This window comes from Pan paniscus, chromosome 18 (assembly GCF_029289425.2).
Source record: "Pan paniscus chromosome 18, NHGRI_mPanPan1-v2.0_pri, whole genome shotgun sequence".
NCBI lineage: Eukaryota > Metazoa > Chordata > Mammalia > Primates > Hominidae > Pan > Pan paniscus.
Window position 1 is genome coordinate 25,558,302 of NC_073267.2, and position 16,392 is coordinate 25,574,693.

The 16,392-nt window shown below is 43.6% G+C and overlaps 1 protein-coding gene across 3 annotated transcripts in view; it reads left to right on the forward strand.

Moving 5' to 3' along the window:
* Window positions 1-16,392, forward strand: part of PRKCB (protein kinase C beta) — a 379,967-nt gene that overhangs the window by 304,993 nt on the left and 58,582 nt on the right. For all 3 annotated transcript variants that reach the window (XM_034939848.4, XM_034939847.4, XM_055100033.2), the window contains one exon: window positions 9,015-9,188. In XM_034939848.4, the coding sequence (XP_034795739.2) occupies window positions 9,015-9,188 (174 nt within the window). The remainder of the gene's footprint in view (window positions 1-9,014; window positions 9,189-16,392) is intronic.

Here is a 16,392-nt window from a genome sequence, read left to right on the forward strand (position 1 = left end):
GCAAGATCTTGGGTCCCTGGCTGTCTCTGCCCTTGCACACTAGTGTGGCCATTTGCACTGCTCCCTCAGGACAAAACTCCCGGGCCAGTTGAAAACCGGAGGTTGGTGCTTTGTACAAAGCTCACCATCAGCCCCCTTTGTTGTTTGGTGAAAAGATGATGTTGACGATCACCACTGTAATGGGTAGAATTGTGTCCTCGTAAACAATGTATGTTCAATTTCTAATGAAGGTTGCCTCACTTGGACATAGGGTCTTTGCAGGTATAAGCAAGTTAAGATGTGGTCACTCTGGATTAGGGTGGGCCTGAATCCAATGGCTGGTGTCCTCATAAGAAGAGGGATATTTGGATACCGACAGAACACACAGGGAAGAATACCAGGGGAAGACAGAGGCAGAGATTGGAGTGATGCGCTTAAAAGCCAGGGAGTGCCAAGGGTAGCTGGCAGCCAGCAGGACCTAGGAGGGAGGTGTGGATGGAACAGATCCTCCCTCAGAATCTTCAGAAGGAACCAACCCTGCCAACACCTTGATTTGGGACTTCCAGCCTCCAGAACTCTGAAATAATAAATTCCTTTTGTGTGAAGTCACTCAGGTTTTGGCTCTTCCTTTTGGTCTGCTAGGAAACTAGTAGAACCACCAGGTATTAAATATTTATAATTTGCCATGCACAGTGCTAAGTTAAGGTGTGCACTAAGATACTTTATCCCATAAAACTCTCTCAGCAGCACCAAAAGCAAAGTATTGTTGGCATCTCCATTTTATAAGATGAGGAGAAGATTGAGGTTCAGAAAACAGTGAATTTCTCAAGGTCGTACAGCTTGTATGTGGCAAAACTTGGACACGTACCAGGTTTTCTAACTCTAAAAGTCCATGCTCTAACCATTATGCAACGCTGGGCCACAGTCAGGGGCCGAGATTCCAGGCACGCTTTGCCATTGGGATTCGCCAGTAAAGTTCATCACCACAAACTTTCCAGCCAGGAATCCCTGGGCTACTTTCCTCTGTTTTATTTGCTGTCATCAGAGTTCTGCTATTTATCACATCTCTCCCAGAAGATTCTTGGAGAACAGATGTGGCTTGGAATTTGATAAGAACGTCACTTCAACACATCCCTTCAGTCTGTTTGGAATCCTCACCCTGGAGAGAGAGGGACAGCTGAACAAACAGCCCACGCCCTCTATGTTGGTATTAAAGTTTCTGGAAGCTCCAGAAACTGCTTGAGACAATTAATAAGAGATCATTTCCATTTAAAGGAACATTTTTGAACGTGGGCATCACCAGCCAGGGCAATGGCTACTTTTCTGCTCTTTTCCTCTCCCATGGCAAAACTGCACAGCATATGGCCGGGCGCGGTGGCTCATGCCTGTAATCCCAGCACTTTGGGAGGCTGAGGCGGGCGGATCACGAGGTCAGGAGATTGAGACCATCCTGGCTAACACGATGAAACCCCGTCTCTACTAAAAATACAAAAAATTAGCCGGGCATCATGGCGGGCGCCTGTAGTCCCAGCTACTCGGGAGGCTGAGGCAGGAGAATGGAGTGAACTCGGGAGGCGGAGCTTGCAGTGAGCCGAGATCGCACCACTGCACTCCAGCCTGGGCAACAGAGGAGACTCTGTCTCAAAAAAAAAAAAAAAAAAAAAAACTTCACAGCATATGTGGAGGCAGAAAGGTCTGCCCAAGCCACTTGATGGAAGCAGGGCCATGTTTGTCCTGCTTATTGGGCACATCACCAGTGCCTAGCATCATGCCTAGAACAAAATTCCCAACAGAGCTTGTAGACCTGATGGAAGAACTGGAATCGTGACTGCAGCATGAATGCACACCAAGCTCATCTCGCCAAGCAAATGTTAGTGGTTGTATAAGAAATAGAAAAAGGAAATGACTGTTCTCTCTGTGGCTATGTGCAAGGTGGATAGGAAAAGAGGAATAGGACCAGGATCTAAAACTGAATTTAAAATATTCCAGCACTAATTTGCTCACCACTGAACACTTGGCACTTAGGGCTTGATGATGGGTGTGTTTAAGGGCATGGATTTAGGGGACAGGTGACTAGGTGTCACTTCCTAGTGGAATACGGACGAGTCACCTAGCTTTGTTAAGCCCTCCCTTCTTCATCTGTAAAATAGGGATAGCAGCAGTTTCCACCTTACGTATTTACTGTGGGAATTAAATAAGATAATGCATATTGGAAGTAATCAGTGGGCATGTACATGGTTATTGTTATAAAGTCCAAACTGTCCCAACGTTGCCCTTTTTTTCCTTGGCACAAACACTAGGCCTTTGAGTATCACAAATTCTTTGTTCAGCCACCCTACTTGGTGGCTGGATCTCTCTGATTCTATTAGAGACAATTGTCTGCTACATCTCAGAGAGATGGGAGTCAGCATCTGCAATTTGATTTCTGAAGCTTAAGTGCTCATATCCTTATAGGAATCATAGGCCAAGGTTTGTAGATCCAGATCGTTTAATCCTAAGGAAGCACTGTTCTTTTCCCTTTGGCTGAAATATGCCTCCTGTGTCCCTGCCTTGCTAGTCCTATTGATACTTCAGGTGTCAGCTTAACCATCACTTCCCGAAGAGCATCTTTTACTGACCCACTCAGCGATGTTAAATCTTCCATTTAAACACTCCAAGAGCAATGTGTACTTCTGTTTCAGGGGTCTCATTATGATTGATGTTAGGTAGTTATTTGTACAGGAGTGTAAGCTTCATGAGGGCAGGAACCTTGTCGTTCTGCATTCCTGGTGCCTATCTCAGTGTCTGACACATCCTAGACCCTAAATTAATGTTAACTGAATGAATTGTCTAGCCTTCTAGGTGCTGGATAAAACTAGGAAAGTTGATGCATTTGGAAGGCCCAGTGAATTCCATCTCTGTTGCCTCTCTCAGTTGAAGCTTTAAACAATATTGTTATTATTGATTGAAAAGAGCATGCATAACCAAACCCAAGGTGGCAGGGACCACTGCTGACCAAGCTGGGTTGCAAATTAAACTGCAGCCATTTTTGATCATGTGGTTACTCTTCTTTTCCCTGATCCTTCTTGAAACACTTATTCTAAAACGAGGGTCAGCAGACTATTGGAACCCAGGCTACTGCTTATTTTTGTAAATAAAGTTTTATTAGACCATAGCCACACTCATTCACTTGATCCAGACCGCCCTGCAAAGGCTATAATATTTCCTGCTTGGCCCTTTATAGAGAAAGAGGGACTTGATAAATCTGTTCTAGTTATCTATTGCTATGTAGCAAGTCATTCCAAAACATAGAAGCTTAAAACAACAGCCATCCTATATTATCTGTCATGGTTTCTGTGGGTCAGGAGATTGGGAATGATCACTGGTTGGTTGTGGCTTGAGGTTTTTCCTGCACTGGCTGGAGCACCTGGGGCTGCCTGGTCATCAAGCTTATCATGTAGTACCAGGGTTTCTTCATGGGGTCTTGTTCCCTGGTCTAGCATTGTGTCTTGGGGTAGAAAGGAAAGAAACTGACAGAAGCTACAGCCTTAGAAGTCTTGCAGGGTCTCTTCACCACATTCTGTTCATTAAGGCAGCCGCAGTGCCTGCCCAGGTTCAGAGACTCTGGCTCTGATTGGAGGAGTATCAAATATTTGTAGACATGTTTTAAAACCTCTATAAAGTATCACTTCCTTCGTGCTATGGGGACAGCTCTCAAAATGTAACTCCAAGAGAGGACAGAGAGATTTATATCGAAAATGAAAGCTTGATTAGAATATTAAGAAGAAAAGGAAAGTTTTCCCTCATCCTATTAATGACTGCTGAGAAAGTGTTAGGAAAATCAGGATGGAAGGATTCTGTCAGCTTTACCTACTGACATCTCCTAGCCACCTTATTAAATGAATCAATTTTGATAATATCTGGTGATTATAATCAACATAGGAAGAATATGTTTATTAAAATGCAGACTCCCAGGTCACAGCCCAGAGCTCCTGAAGGAGAGGGAGTGCTTGGAATCTATATGGTAAGCAAAGACCCTCAAGTGATTCTGACATAGGCAAGAGGCGCTGTCCTTTATAAAGACTGGAATTTGCCTTGTTTTAGGTCACATACTGACATGATGCTACTTGGCTTCATGTATTTTAATTGTTATTAAGAATTTGAGCTACCTATGTAATAATTTTGTTTTAGGGATCTCTAAGATACATAATCCATTCAAAGTAATATAAATAAAAATAACTTTATTGGAGGGATATAAAGGTTTCAAACAGAAAATGGCTAAGCCTCATGAGAGATTGGAAACTGAAAGCAAGGCCTCTGCTTGTTCTCTTACCTTCTTTGTTTTTTCCCCCCTGCCTCAAACATCTATTTTATTCCTCTTTGCCTGCACAGTGGTAGAAAAGGACCACGCTAGGCTGAGTGTGGTGGCTTACGCCTGTAATCCCAGCACTTTGGGAGACCTAGATGGGCGGATCACTGAAGGTCTGGAGTTTGAGAACAGCTGGGGCAACATGGTGAAACCCCATTTCTACTAAAAATACAAAAATTAACCAGGTGTGGTGGTGGACGCCTGTAATCCCAGCTACTTGGGAGGTTGAGGCAAGAGAATTGCTTGAACTCGGGAGGAGGTGAACGAAGATCATGCCACTGCACTCCAGCCTGGGCAACAGGGTGAGAATCTGTCTCAAAAACGAAAAACAGAAAACAAAACAGAACAAAACAAAACAAAAAAGGACCACTCTAGGAAGATCTGTGTATTCTCTGTTGAGGGACCCAGGACTGACTCCTCAGAGTACCCTAATTCAAATTCTTGGGAGGGGGAAACCGATTGGCTTGGCTCAGGTTGAGGAACTTACCTCTGATCCAATCAGCTGTGACCAGCTGTATCCACTGCCCAATCAGAAGGTTCTTCTAATAACACAGAGTTGGAAGAAGTGAAAGGCATGCTAGGGTTTTCATTTCCAAATTAAACTGCAGTCATTTTTTATCATGTGTTTACTCTTATTTTCCCTGATCTTCTTGAAACACTTGTTGCAAAACAAGGGTCAGCAAACTATTGGAGCCCAGGCTATTGCTTATTTTTGTAAATAAAGTTTTATTAGACTACGGCCACACTCATTCTCTTGATCCAGACCGTCCCGCAAAGCCTATAATATTTCCTGTTTGGCCCTTTATAGAGAAAGTGTCCTGACTCCTGCTCTAGAATTCAGTTCGCTTCTATGTCTAAATTTTTGCTATGCCTTATGCATGTCCATTCTGTTTTCCGTTAATCAGTATAGGGCATGTTGTTGAGGACAGGGCAAGACACTGGGAATCTTCACACACCCCTGTTTATTGATTTTTAAAACTATCTGTACAAATGCAATAGTATCTCCTACGATGCGGAGCACATAGCATTGCTGATTTGCAAGAAGATTTCAACTGCTACTTGAGATTGTTTTAGGTGCCGTGTAGTTGCACTATGAAATAAAATTAAATCACGTTATGAAAAGGTTATTTCTGTGTCTTCTTTTACTCTTTCTAATTACTTGAACAAGCAAATCTCATTTGATGACAATATGCTCTCTAACAACTTTCTAATACAATTTTTTCCTTTAACAAGGAGAAGATGCAGAGCCTGACTCAGAACCTTCAGCAGCCAGCAGTATATAGCTAGAATTTACTGGCACCGCTTTGCTTTTATTTATTTTTGTGCTTATCTTCCATTTATGACTTGTGATACTGGCTTGCCATTAATAGTGGTGATATAAAGTTTCCTTTTCAAATTTAGTTAAGTTGAAATGTGACTAGATTTTTAAAATGCTAAGCAAATAACAGTTTAGGTGGCAGGAAGAAATGTGAAAAAACGGATATGAATGATTGAAGTGCGGAAATGCCTGAGCTACAGTAACTGACATAGTTACAAAGCAGCCCTGGTGCCCAGAGGAGGTAGTGGCCGATTTGGTCTGAATGGAACCTCCAGATTAGAGGAGGAGATAACAGCCCAGTGGAATCTCAGATTTTCAAAGCAGTGCAAGAGCATGGAAGGACGTCATAGACAGTGGGAGTCGAATGTTCAAAGGAAAAGAAAGAACAGGATGTGGTCATGGAATTGTTTGGCTTTCAAGAGCCACTGAAGGGCTTTCAGCATTCAAGTGGCACAGTCAGAGCTGCATTTTCAGAACAGTCATTAGCTGAAGCAAGTTAATCTCCCTGAGCCTCAGTGTGTTTGTCTACGAAATGGGGGTAATTGACACAGATGTAGGATGTCCACCCTGTCCCTGGTGAAGGGGGAAATTCCCAGCCATTCTGCCCTGTCTCTCTTCCATGTGGAAGGCTAAGATGTCCTATCATGACTGCATCTGCACTGAAGGTGTCTAGGGCCCCTCCTTCTCTCGTTTTGGTTGGGGGAATGGGAGGTAGTTGCAGATATTCAGGATTGTTGGATGGTGCCTTGACCGGTGGTGATGGGTCAGGGAGAGTGTATTAGTCTGTTTTCATGCTGCTGATAAAGACATACCCGAGACTGCGTAATTTATGAAAAAGAGGTTTAATGGACCTGGGGAGGCCTCAATCATGGTGGAAGGCTAAAGTCACGTCTTACATGGTAGCAGTCAAGAGAGAATGAGAGCTAAGCGAAAGGGGAAACCCCTTATAAAATCATCCGATCTTGTGAGACTTATTCACTACCACTAGAACAGTAGGCAGGAAACCGCTCCCATGATTCAATTATCTCCCACCAGGTCCCTCCCACAACACGTGGAAATTACGGGAGCTACAATTCAAGACGAGATTTGGGTGGGGACACAGCCAAACCATATCAGAGGGTGTCCACTGTCAAGGACAGCTCAGCACCAAGCCCTTCTTACTGGGCTCTGGAGTTTCTCAGCTGAAAACTCTTTTTCTTTCCATCTCCAATTCCTCTGCTCACTTGTCTTCCAGCTAAGTCACCTCCCTGCCCCCTCCCTGCACATGTCCCGGCCCCAGCTCTCTCTGGAATCCAGGAGCAGGAAGTCCCGGTCTCCACCTGACTCTACATCTTAGGAAAGTAACTCCCTTGAGTCATTGTTTCTGTGTTAGTAAGCATTGAGGAAGGAAAATACAGCCCTTGGGTACCAGGGAGAGAACAGAGGGAGGCAGGAAATAAACTGAAGGTGCCCATCCTAGCACTTGGAGCCCTGTCTTGCCATGCACGTAAGCAGAGGGTCTGCAGGAGCCACTCAGACTGGCAGCTTTTCTTTTTTTATTGTGGTGCTGGGGAAGAAAGATGTTAAAAAGAGTTCTCTTGCTGTGGAAGTGTGTGACAGGGACCCTCTTCCTAAGGTGTCCCAAATCCCTGCATCTGCCTGGCCTTTGTCACTGTGGCTGTGATGAGAGAGAAGATGGTGAGGACAGGAGATAGGAATGCTGTGAGCTGGCAAGCTCAGCTCGGAAGCTTCAGTGCATGGGTGCATGATCTGGAAGCTTCTGTGCATGAGTTTAGCCAGACCTTTTGCTGCTGGGATAAGAGCTGAGTGGGGTGTGCAGAGCTGCCTTCCTGCTGCTAAGCTTATTCTATGTGTCACCCCTTCTAGCCTGAGTCCTCTGTTGCATCCTCTGGTCCTCCAGCTGAGTTGAGTGTAGCATCTAATTTCCTCAATCACCTGAACTCTGGCCCTGATTGGTTCCCTTACCCTCCTGAGCCTTAATTTCCTGCAATATGGGATTCACAATGGCACCTACTTCCTATGATGTTATGCAATACAAATGAGTAACAATAAGTGAAAACCTGGAATTGTTTGGTCAGTAGAAAAGTGCTCAAAAATGTAATGGTGGTTAGTATTGTTGCCTGCAAAATATCTGACCCAGTGCATGCAGTGAATACTTCAATCTGATTCTTTCTTCCTCCAGGAAGCCTTCCTAGAAGTCCCCAAACCAGGTTAGGACTCTTCGTAATGGGGTTCTGCCTTGTGCTTCCTACAAGGCTTCTTGAGACAATCTGCTGGTCATTGTTCTCTCTGGCATAATCACAACCAAAGAATGTTCAAAGAATATTCCCCCGGTTGGGAGAGTGGGAGAGGGGGTGACACGCAGAAAATACCGATGTGTCTGTGAGCCACACTGGTTAACTGGCCCTGAATATGACCACAGAACAGCTCATAGAAGGAAGCCCCAAGACAACAGGAGAGGCTGTTAAAATATTAAATTAATCATCTCTGTAATTAATTTGCAAAATATTTCTTCCTCTCTGGAGTTAAGGGTCAGAGAACGTGCTTGTTTCTTTATTGCTGTATCCCCAGTGCTTAGCAGGTTCTTAGTGAACATTAAATACTTGAATTAATAAAGGAACAAGTGCCCTAATTTTAGTTTTGTCAGTCATTCACTCATTCTGTCATTCAACAAACATTTATTGAACATGTACTATGAGCCAGGAGCTATTGCAGGCTCTTGGGTTACACCAGTAAACCAAAACAGCAAAGATACTTGCCCTCATGGGGCTTACCTTCTAGCTAGGCATTGACACATTGCCTGTTACCTCAGAGGGATCAATATACAATCATCTCCCCTGGAACCATCCTCTCTTGATTGAGTTCAGCTATTCAAAGTGCGAGGTCAGGGCTGGATGCAGAATCACCCCTGTAATCTTAGCACTTTGGGAAGCCAGGGCAGGTGGATTGCTTGAGGCCAGGATACCAGCCTGGGCAACATAGTGAGACCTTGTCTCTACAAAAAATAAAAAATAAAAAAATTAGCTGGACATGGTGGCACTTACCTGTAGCCCTAGCTACTTGGGAGGCTGAGGCAGGAGGATCACTGAGCCCAGGAGTTCGAGTCCGCAGTGAGCTATGATCATGTTACTACCCTCTAGGCTGCAGTGAGTCATGATCATGCTATTGCAATCTAGGCTGGGTGGCAGAGCAAGACCCTGTGTCTGAAAATATAAAAGTGTGAAGTCAATAGAAAACATTACCTGTTGTTTCAGAGTCAACAGAAGGCACCTATACAAAGCTAAGTGTGGCTACAAATGAACACCAGCTGCTCATAACTGGCCCCCAGACTCCTTCCAACTGCCCTGACATGCTTGCTCTCTTTCCCAGGTCATGCTTTCAGAACGAAAAGGCACAGATGAGCTCTATGCTGTGAAGATCCTGAAGAAGGACGTTGTGATCCAAGATGATGACGTGGAGTGCACTATGGTGGAGAAGCGGGTGTTGGCCCTGCCCGGGAAGCCGCCCTTCCTGACCCAGCTCCACTCCTGCTTCCAGACCATGGTAACTTGTCCCATGGCCCTGGGTATTCCACCTCCAGGGCTTCACCAGGCTTTGGCCAAAGCTATCTTAGCAGCACCCAGCACAGAGATACCTGCACCCTTCCCTTTCTAGACACAGAAAGATGTAAGGCCCAGGGAAGTCAGCTGAGAGTTCTGAGGTTGCTACTGAGAAACGCTCTCCCCTGAGACAGATGCTGTCTCAACTTAGATAAAGGAATTCAGGCAACTGGTTTTATAATCAACAGAGCAGGGCCTTTCTCTGACAGCAAGGAGTGACTTGGGGACAGGAGCTGGGTGAAAAGGTTCACAGCTTGTGGATCTAGATGGTTCCATTCAGCCCTCCAGACCTTTGGATAAATGCACAAGTACATCTCTGCAGGTTGCCTGAGGCCTTTGCATGGGCCTCATTGGAGGGAGGATGTTGCCTGAGAACACAGCCCTCGAGGACTCTCAGGGAAGGTACACAGTGTCCTGGGAAGGAGCTAGTGAGTTCAGAGCCATGGCTGCCAAGGTGAGAAGGGAGCACTTGTCCATTTGTCCATTTTCTGCTCTTGACTGTGATTTCAACCCTATCTGCAAGAGCAAGAGTCCCTGCTTTAAGTAACCTCTTACCTTTCCCTGTTCAAATTAGACCTTGGTTTCCATACCCAGGGATGGAGAGGCCAGAGCCCAAATGCAAAGGGGTACAAAGTTAATTGATGCCTTTTAGGATTCTCAGGGCCAATGACCTGGTGACTTAAGATGTTTTGGGGGCTTTTCAAGATTAATTTTGACTCTATCCAGTTCTCAACTTACTGAGTAGAGTGACTGATTTTAGAGCCCAACCCATATATGAGATGGGACACTACAGTACTTTGCATCTAATTTGATGTCTTTAGTGATTTCCCTCTCACTTTAATTCTTTTCTTTTATCTGTTCTATTATCTGCTGAAGATATCCTGGGCTGTGTGACCTGTAGCATTTTCACAGTCTGGATTTCACTGACTGTACGGTCTTGGGGCACCTCAACACGTTTCCTCTGTCTTCTGTATTTCGTGCAATTGGCAGCTGGTTCTGGAGGCTTGGTCAGACTCAGCTAGGATCTCTTTGGCAAGACCATAGATGGTGACCTGTTCTTTCATCTGAAGTCGTATAATGGCTTGTTGTCTCTCATAGTGAAGTTGGCAGCGACTGATGGTTGGTGCCTAGATCTGTTAACTCATTAGGGATTGTAAAATGGTGATATCCTAATTCTATCATTTATTTTTCATTTACTAGTGAGAATGCCTTTATAAAGAAGGGCCTCCCTTCACCTATTACTTAGTTCCCTAGTGGTATAGTTCCTGTGAGAAAGGCAGGATAAATGCTTGATTCTTTCTCTTTATTTAATAGTTCTCAAGATAATAAATTGGTTCACTATTGTGCTCCAAGGGTGGCTAAAGTTGGCTTTTTTTTTTCTAAATGGGTCTGGCTCTGTCTCCCCAGCTAGAGTGCAGTGGCATGATCATGGCTGACTGCAGCCTCGATCTCCCATGCTCAAGTGATCTTCCCACCTCAACCTCCCTAGTAGCTAGGACTACAGGCACACACCACCACGCCCAGCTAATTTTTGTACTTTTAGTAGAGACCGGGTTTCACCATGTTGTCCAGGCTGGTCTTGAACTCCTGGACTCAAGTGATTCACCTGCTTCGGCCTCCAAGGTGCTGGGATTACAGGCATGAGTCACCATGCCCGGCCAAAGTTGGCTTTTAAAATAAACTGTTTTGAGTGGAAGAAGAGACAATAGAAAGAAAAATATTAAGTGAATGATAATTTACATCATGCAATGGAGACTTGGCAAAGACCAGGAAAGGGGTACACCTAACCTTACTAGTCCAAATCTCTAGTCTTACCGTGGGGATTTAAGGCCTAAAGGTGTTCAAGTGGTGACAGAGACAAGGCTGGGATTTAAACCTCTAGGCTCCCCTACTCCCTTACCTTCTGCCTTTTCCATTGGTTATCCCCAGATGGATTCATTGACATCATCAGGCAAAGGACAGTCTCCGTCCAGTAAATCAACTAAGTAAGAAAGGGACCTTGTGCCCAGCATAGAGGCTGAGCAGCAGCAGTTTTCCATTTTAGTTGGATACGTTGAGAGTGGGAGAAATGAATCATGGGTGACTAATGTTCATTGTAGTGTCTTTGTTTGTGGTTTATTATTTTAAAAATGATTAAATAGAGTAGATTTGAGATTATTCTTTTAATATTGAACCATCCTACTCACCTATATTTCAATATGCTTTCTGGAATTAGAGAGTAGGGGCTGGGTGTACATGGAAATTTTGCAGAAGTCTGGGTCCCCTCCAGGGATTGTCATGTGCCAGGGAAGAGAGACTGAGAACCAGGAGAGCCTAGAACACAAGAGCCCAGTGGGTTTGGGTCTTGCATGGTGACATGATTTGGCTGTGTCCCCACCCAAATCTCATCTTGAATTGTAGTTCCCATAATCCTCATATGTCGTGGGAGGGACCAAGTGGGAGGTAATTGAATCATGGGGGCGGTTACCTCCATGCTAGTTATGATAGTGAGTGAATTCTCACAAGGTCTGATGGTTTAAGAGGGACTTTTACCCCACTTCGCTCTGCACTTCTCCTTGCTGCTGCCACGTGAAGAAAGACACGTGTGCTTCCCTTTCTGCCATGATTGTAAGTTTCCTGAGGCCTCTCTAGCCATGCTGAACTCTGAGTCAATTAAACCCCTTTCCTTTATAAATTATCCCATCTCAGGTATGTCTAATGGACTAATGAGAATGGACTAATACACATGGGAATGAAGGCCTCCCATGTTGGAGACCAATGCAAGTAATTGAATCGTGGGGGCAGTTACCTCCATGCTAGTCATGAGAGTGAGTGAATTCTCACGAGATCTGATGGTTTTATGAGGGACTTTTACCCCATTTCGCTCTGCACTTCTCCTTGCTGGTGCCATGTGAAGGACACGTTTGCTTCCCCTTCTGCCATGATTGTAAGTTTCCTGAGGCCTCTCTAGCCATGCTGAACTCCAAGTCAATTAAACCCCTTTCCTTTATAAATTACCCAGTCTCAGGTATGTCTAATGGACTAATGAGAATGGACTAATACACATGGGAATGAAGGCCTCCCCATGTGGAGACCAATGCAGAATCTCCCCAACCGACAAGTCCAAGGATGGAACAGATTGCTTTCTCAGTTGTTGAGGGTCTGATGAAGTCTTTAACCTATCTCTAGGGATTGTATCGATTGAAAGAAAAAAGTGCTTGGAGAGACGCACTCACTGCAAGCAAGAGACCCTGAGATGCCAAGTGCAGTTGGCTGAAGGAAGAGCAGATCCCCTTCCATCTCACCTGCACTCTGCGCATATGCTCATTGAATGAAATGCTCCAATTTAAATTATTTTTTCTCACTTCTTTGTGGGCTAAGCACATATATTTTAATGTTGCATAAATTAAATTTATTTTCAAAGACTTATAATAATGCCTACTATATGTGAGGCACAAGGCAAACAATTTTAAGTCTCTTGATAACTTAGATAGGTTCTGTCATCATTCCCATTGTGTAGACCAGGGGACTGAGGCCACACAGCTAGTACATTTCAGGGCCAGGATTTGAACCCAGGCAGTCTGGCTTTAAGGAGTTTTGCATTTAATTGCTATGCTCTGAGATCTTTTTAAAAAAACATGTATATGTATATGTATATGTATATGTATATGTATATGTATATGTATGTGTGTGTGTATGTGTATGTGTGTGTATGTGTATGTGTGTGTATGTGTATGTGTGTGTATATGTATAAGTATATGTATTTTTAGAGACAGGGTCTTGCTCTGTGGCCCAGGCTTGAGTGCAGTGAAACAATCATAGCTCACTGCAGCCTTGGGCTCCTGGGCTCAATAGATCCTCCTGCCTCGGCCTCCCTAGTAGCTAGGACTACAAGCATGCATCACCACGCCCAGTTAATATTTAAAAATATTTTGTAGAAACAGGGTCTTGCTATGTTACCTAGGCTGGTCTCAATCTTCTAGGCTCAAGCAATCCTCTTACCTCGGCCTCCCAAAGTGCTGGGATTACAAGTATGAGCCACCACACCCAGCCTGAAGTCTTTTGAGTGTGGATCGCCCAAAGACCACTCCACCTGACACCCCTGGGTTAGAATCCCTCCTGCAGGCCTGTCTCCAGGCTCCACCAGGAGCCTGTGCTCTAATCTAGCCATGGTCACCTCTCACCTGTTCAGTGAAGCCACACTACCTCCACCTCTTAGCTTCCCTATCTCTGCATAAAACTTGATGTTCCATCTGAGCCTCTGCCATGCATGGGTCTTCAACAACGTTGCTTCATTCCAGCCTCACAAAAATTTTGCAGTGAAAGGGATTATCTACTCTCCCATTTTGCAGGTGAAAGGAATGAGAATCAGGGCTGCATGGTAGTTCTTCCTCGACATAGCACTGGGTCATTGGCTCATTGAGCTCAGAGCCCAAGCTTTTGTTAGTATATCATGTTGAGTTGCCACCAAAATGGCCTTGACAATGATGATACAAACAAGAACAAAAAGCAGCAGCTAACAATAATAGGTTGGGCACTCTACTCAGCACTCTAGCTGTATTATCTCATTTTATCCTCCTGATACCTCTATTGGAAAGGTACTATTACTAACTTTAATTTACAGACAAGAATGCTGACATTCAGAGAAGTTAAGTAACTGGTGCACCGTCACACAGCTGCTAAGTAGTGGAGCTAAGATTTGCTCTGCAAGACTCTAGAACCCCAAACCCGGAAGCCTTTGCTAACCTACCTGTGCCTTAACTTCACATTCCTGGTTTTGGCTTATAGAATATTTTCACTTTACAGCCAGGCACAGTGGCTCACACCTGTAACACCAGCACTTTGGGAGGTGTAGGCAGTGGATTGCTTGAATCCAGGAGGTCAAGACCATCCTGGGCAACATGGCAAGATCCCATCTCTACAAAAAATTAGCTAGGAGTGATGCACGCACCCGTAGTCCCACCTACCCAGGAGGCTGTGGTGGGAGGGTCAACTGAGCCTGGGAGGTCAAGGCTGCAGTGAGCCATGATTGCATCACTGCACTCCAGCCTGAGCTACAGACTGATACTTTGTCTCAAAAAATAAAATAAAATAAAATAAAATAAAATAAAATAAAATAAAATATAAAATATTTTCACTCTTACGATCACATCTAATCTTCACAAAAGCACTATAAGTATTATGGTCCACATTTCTATTCAATGGAAACTGACCCCCAGAAAGATGAAATGGCTCAAGTTCCACAATTGGTAAGTGGCAGTTCCAGGGCTTGAGCTCAGGTTTTCTAATAGCCCTTTGGGTGTTTTTTTTTTTTTTTTTTTTTTTTTAATACTATGGAAGTCACTCCGCTTATCCTACAGGGATATTGCAAGGATTAGATAAGATTTTATCCATGGGAATGATTATTAAAATTTAGGGAGCACTGCATATACATGAGGCAAGCCATTGTTATCATGACTAAAATGAGCAGGAAGGTGACACCTCTTTCTGGGGATGTCCTTGAAAATGGTCATCTGGCTCCTGCTCATTTTCTAGCATTGCATGGCCTGGATCTGCAGAGCAGGGCTTCAGAGGAGGCAGTGGAGCTGGAATAGGCCATATCCCTAAAAGGGCATTACTGCCTGTATACAGAGGGTATTACTGCCTGTATGCTGCCTGTATACAGAGGGTACTAATGCTTATTGATTCTTTCAACAAAGACTTATTCATTGAAATAATTGTATCAGGCCCCATTGCATCACCATGATGAGGTACAAAACAGATAAAGTCCCTGTTTCTTTGGAATTTACATTCTCTTGGGGGAGACTGATAATAAACTATAATAATGACACAAAGTAAAGAGGATGGAGATGGATGGATTGGGGCAGAGAGATGCTATTTTTGATAGGATCATCAAGGAAGGTCTCTCTGATAAGGATGACATCTGAGCAGAGACCAGGGCAAGCAAGGGAGCGGGGCATGTGGCTATCTGGGGGCAGAGTGTTCCAGGCAGCAGGAAGAGTGAGTGTGAATGCCCGCGGCATGAGCATGCTCCGCGTGTTTGAGGAACAGCGAGAAGGCCGGTGTCGCCCCGGTGGATTGTCATTTTGTATTTTGTGACCCAGAATTCTTTTTGAATCAGCTACCTTTAAAAAAAAAGAGACAAATCCAATATAACATGCTGTAAATTTGATGTTTTTCTTTCTAGAGACTCAGAATTTTAAAGATAAAAGATTCTTAATAGACTTTTAAAAAATCTCAAAAGTGGCCAAAATACTGGATAAAAGTGAAAGAGACAACCAGCAATGTACAAAACCATTTTTTAAAAATCAATTTTTAAATGATGTAAATTCGATTTTTAAAAACTTATTTAAAAAAGCAAAGTTACATCAGAAATAATCTTATATTGGAATAAAAATATCTTTCAAACATATGCACAGCATGGTGTTAACAGAAAATGTAGGATATTAAATCCTATTTAAGATATTATTTTAAGTGTGTTAAAATTGAATATTCACATGGAAAAGAATCAGAAGGGGGCATAAACAAATCAAAATATTGATTTGATTTAGGGAGGGGTCTGTGGATAAGTGCCTTCTTTTTGAACTTACATCATTGCAGAAGTAGTTATAATATAGTTGTTTAAGTTTTTTTTAATGTACCACAAGATGGCCAAGTTAATATCCAAATAGATGCAAAAGCTCCCAGAAGGGGGTTGAGTTTTCAGAGATTTGCTCATTAGATGGTTTAGGCAAATTGTCCTAGAAGCACAAAGGGATAATAAGCCTGTACTCCACAGTCAGGTGAATCTGGATCTGTGATTGCTTGCTAGATGACCTCTAGGAAGTCACTTAACAGCTCTGAATATGGATTTCATCATCTTTAAAGTGGGCATAATCAGGGAAGATTAAAAGAGATGGTGAATAAAATATAATAAACATGAAATGGAGGTTGCCGGCATTATTAGAGCTGGACTGGAGGTGCACCTTGCTGCATAGGTACAAAAGAATTATGTTTCTTCCATTCCTTTTGCAGTTTTTCTCAGGGACAATTGTCAGCCCGGCACATTCATGCAATTTCCCAACTGCCAGTGGGCACAGGCAGTTAAGTTTCTTTAGCAAAACATCTATTTTAACTGTTTTCTTTTCAATTGAACATATGCACCTCTTTTTTTTTTTAAATAGAATTAG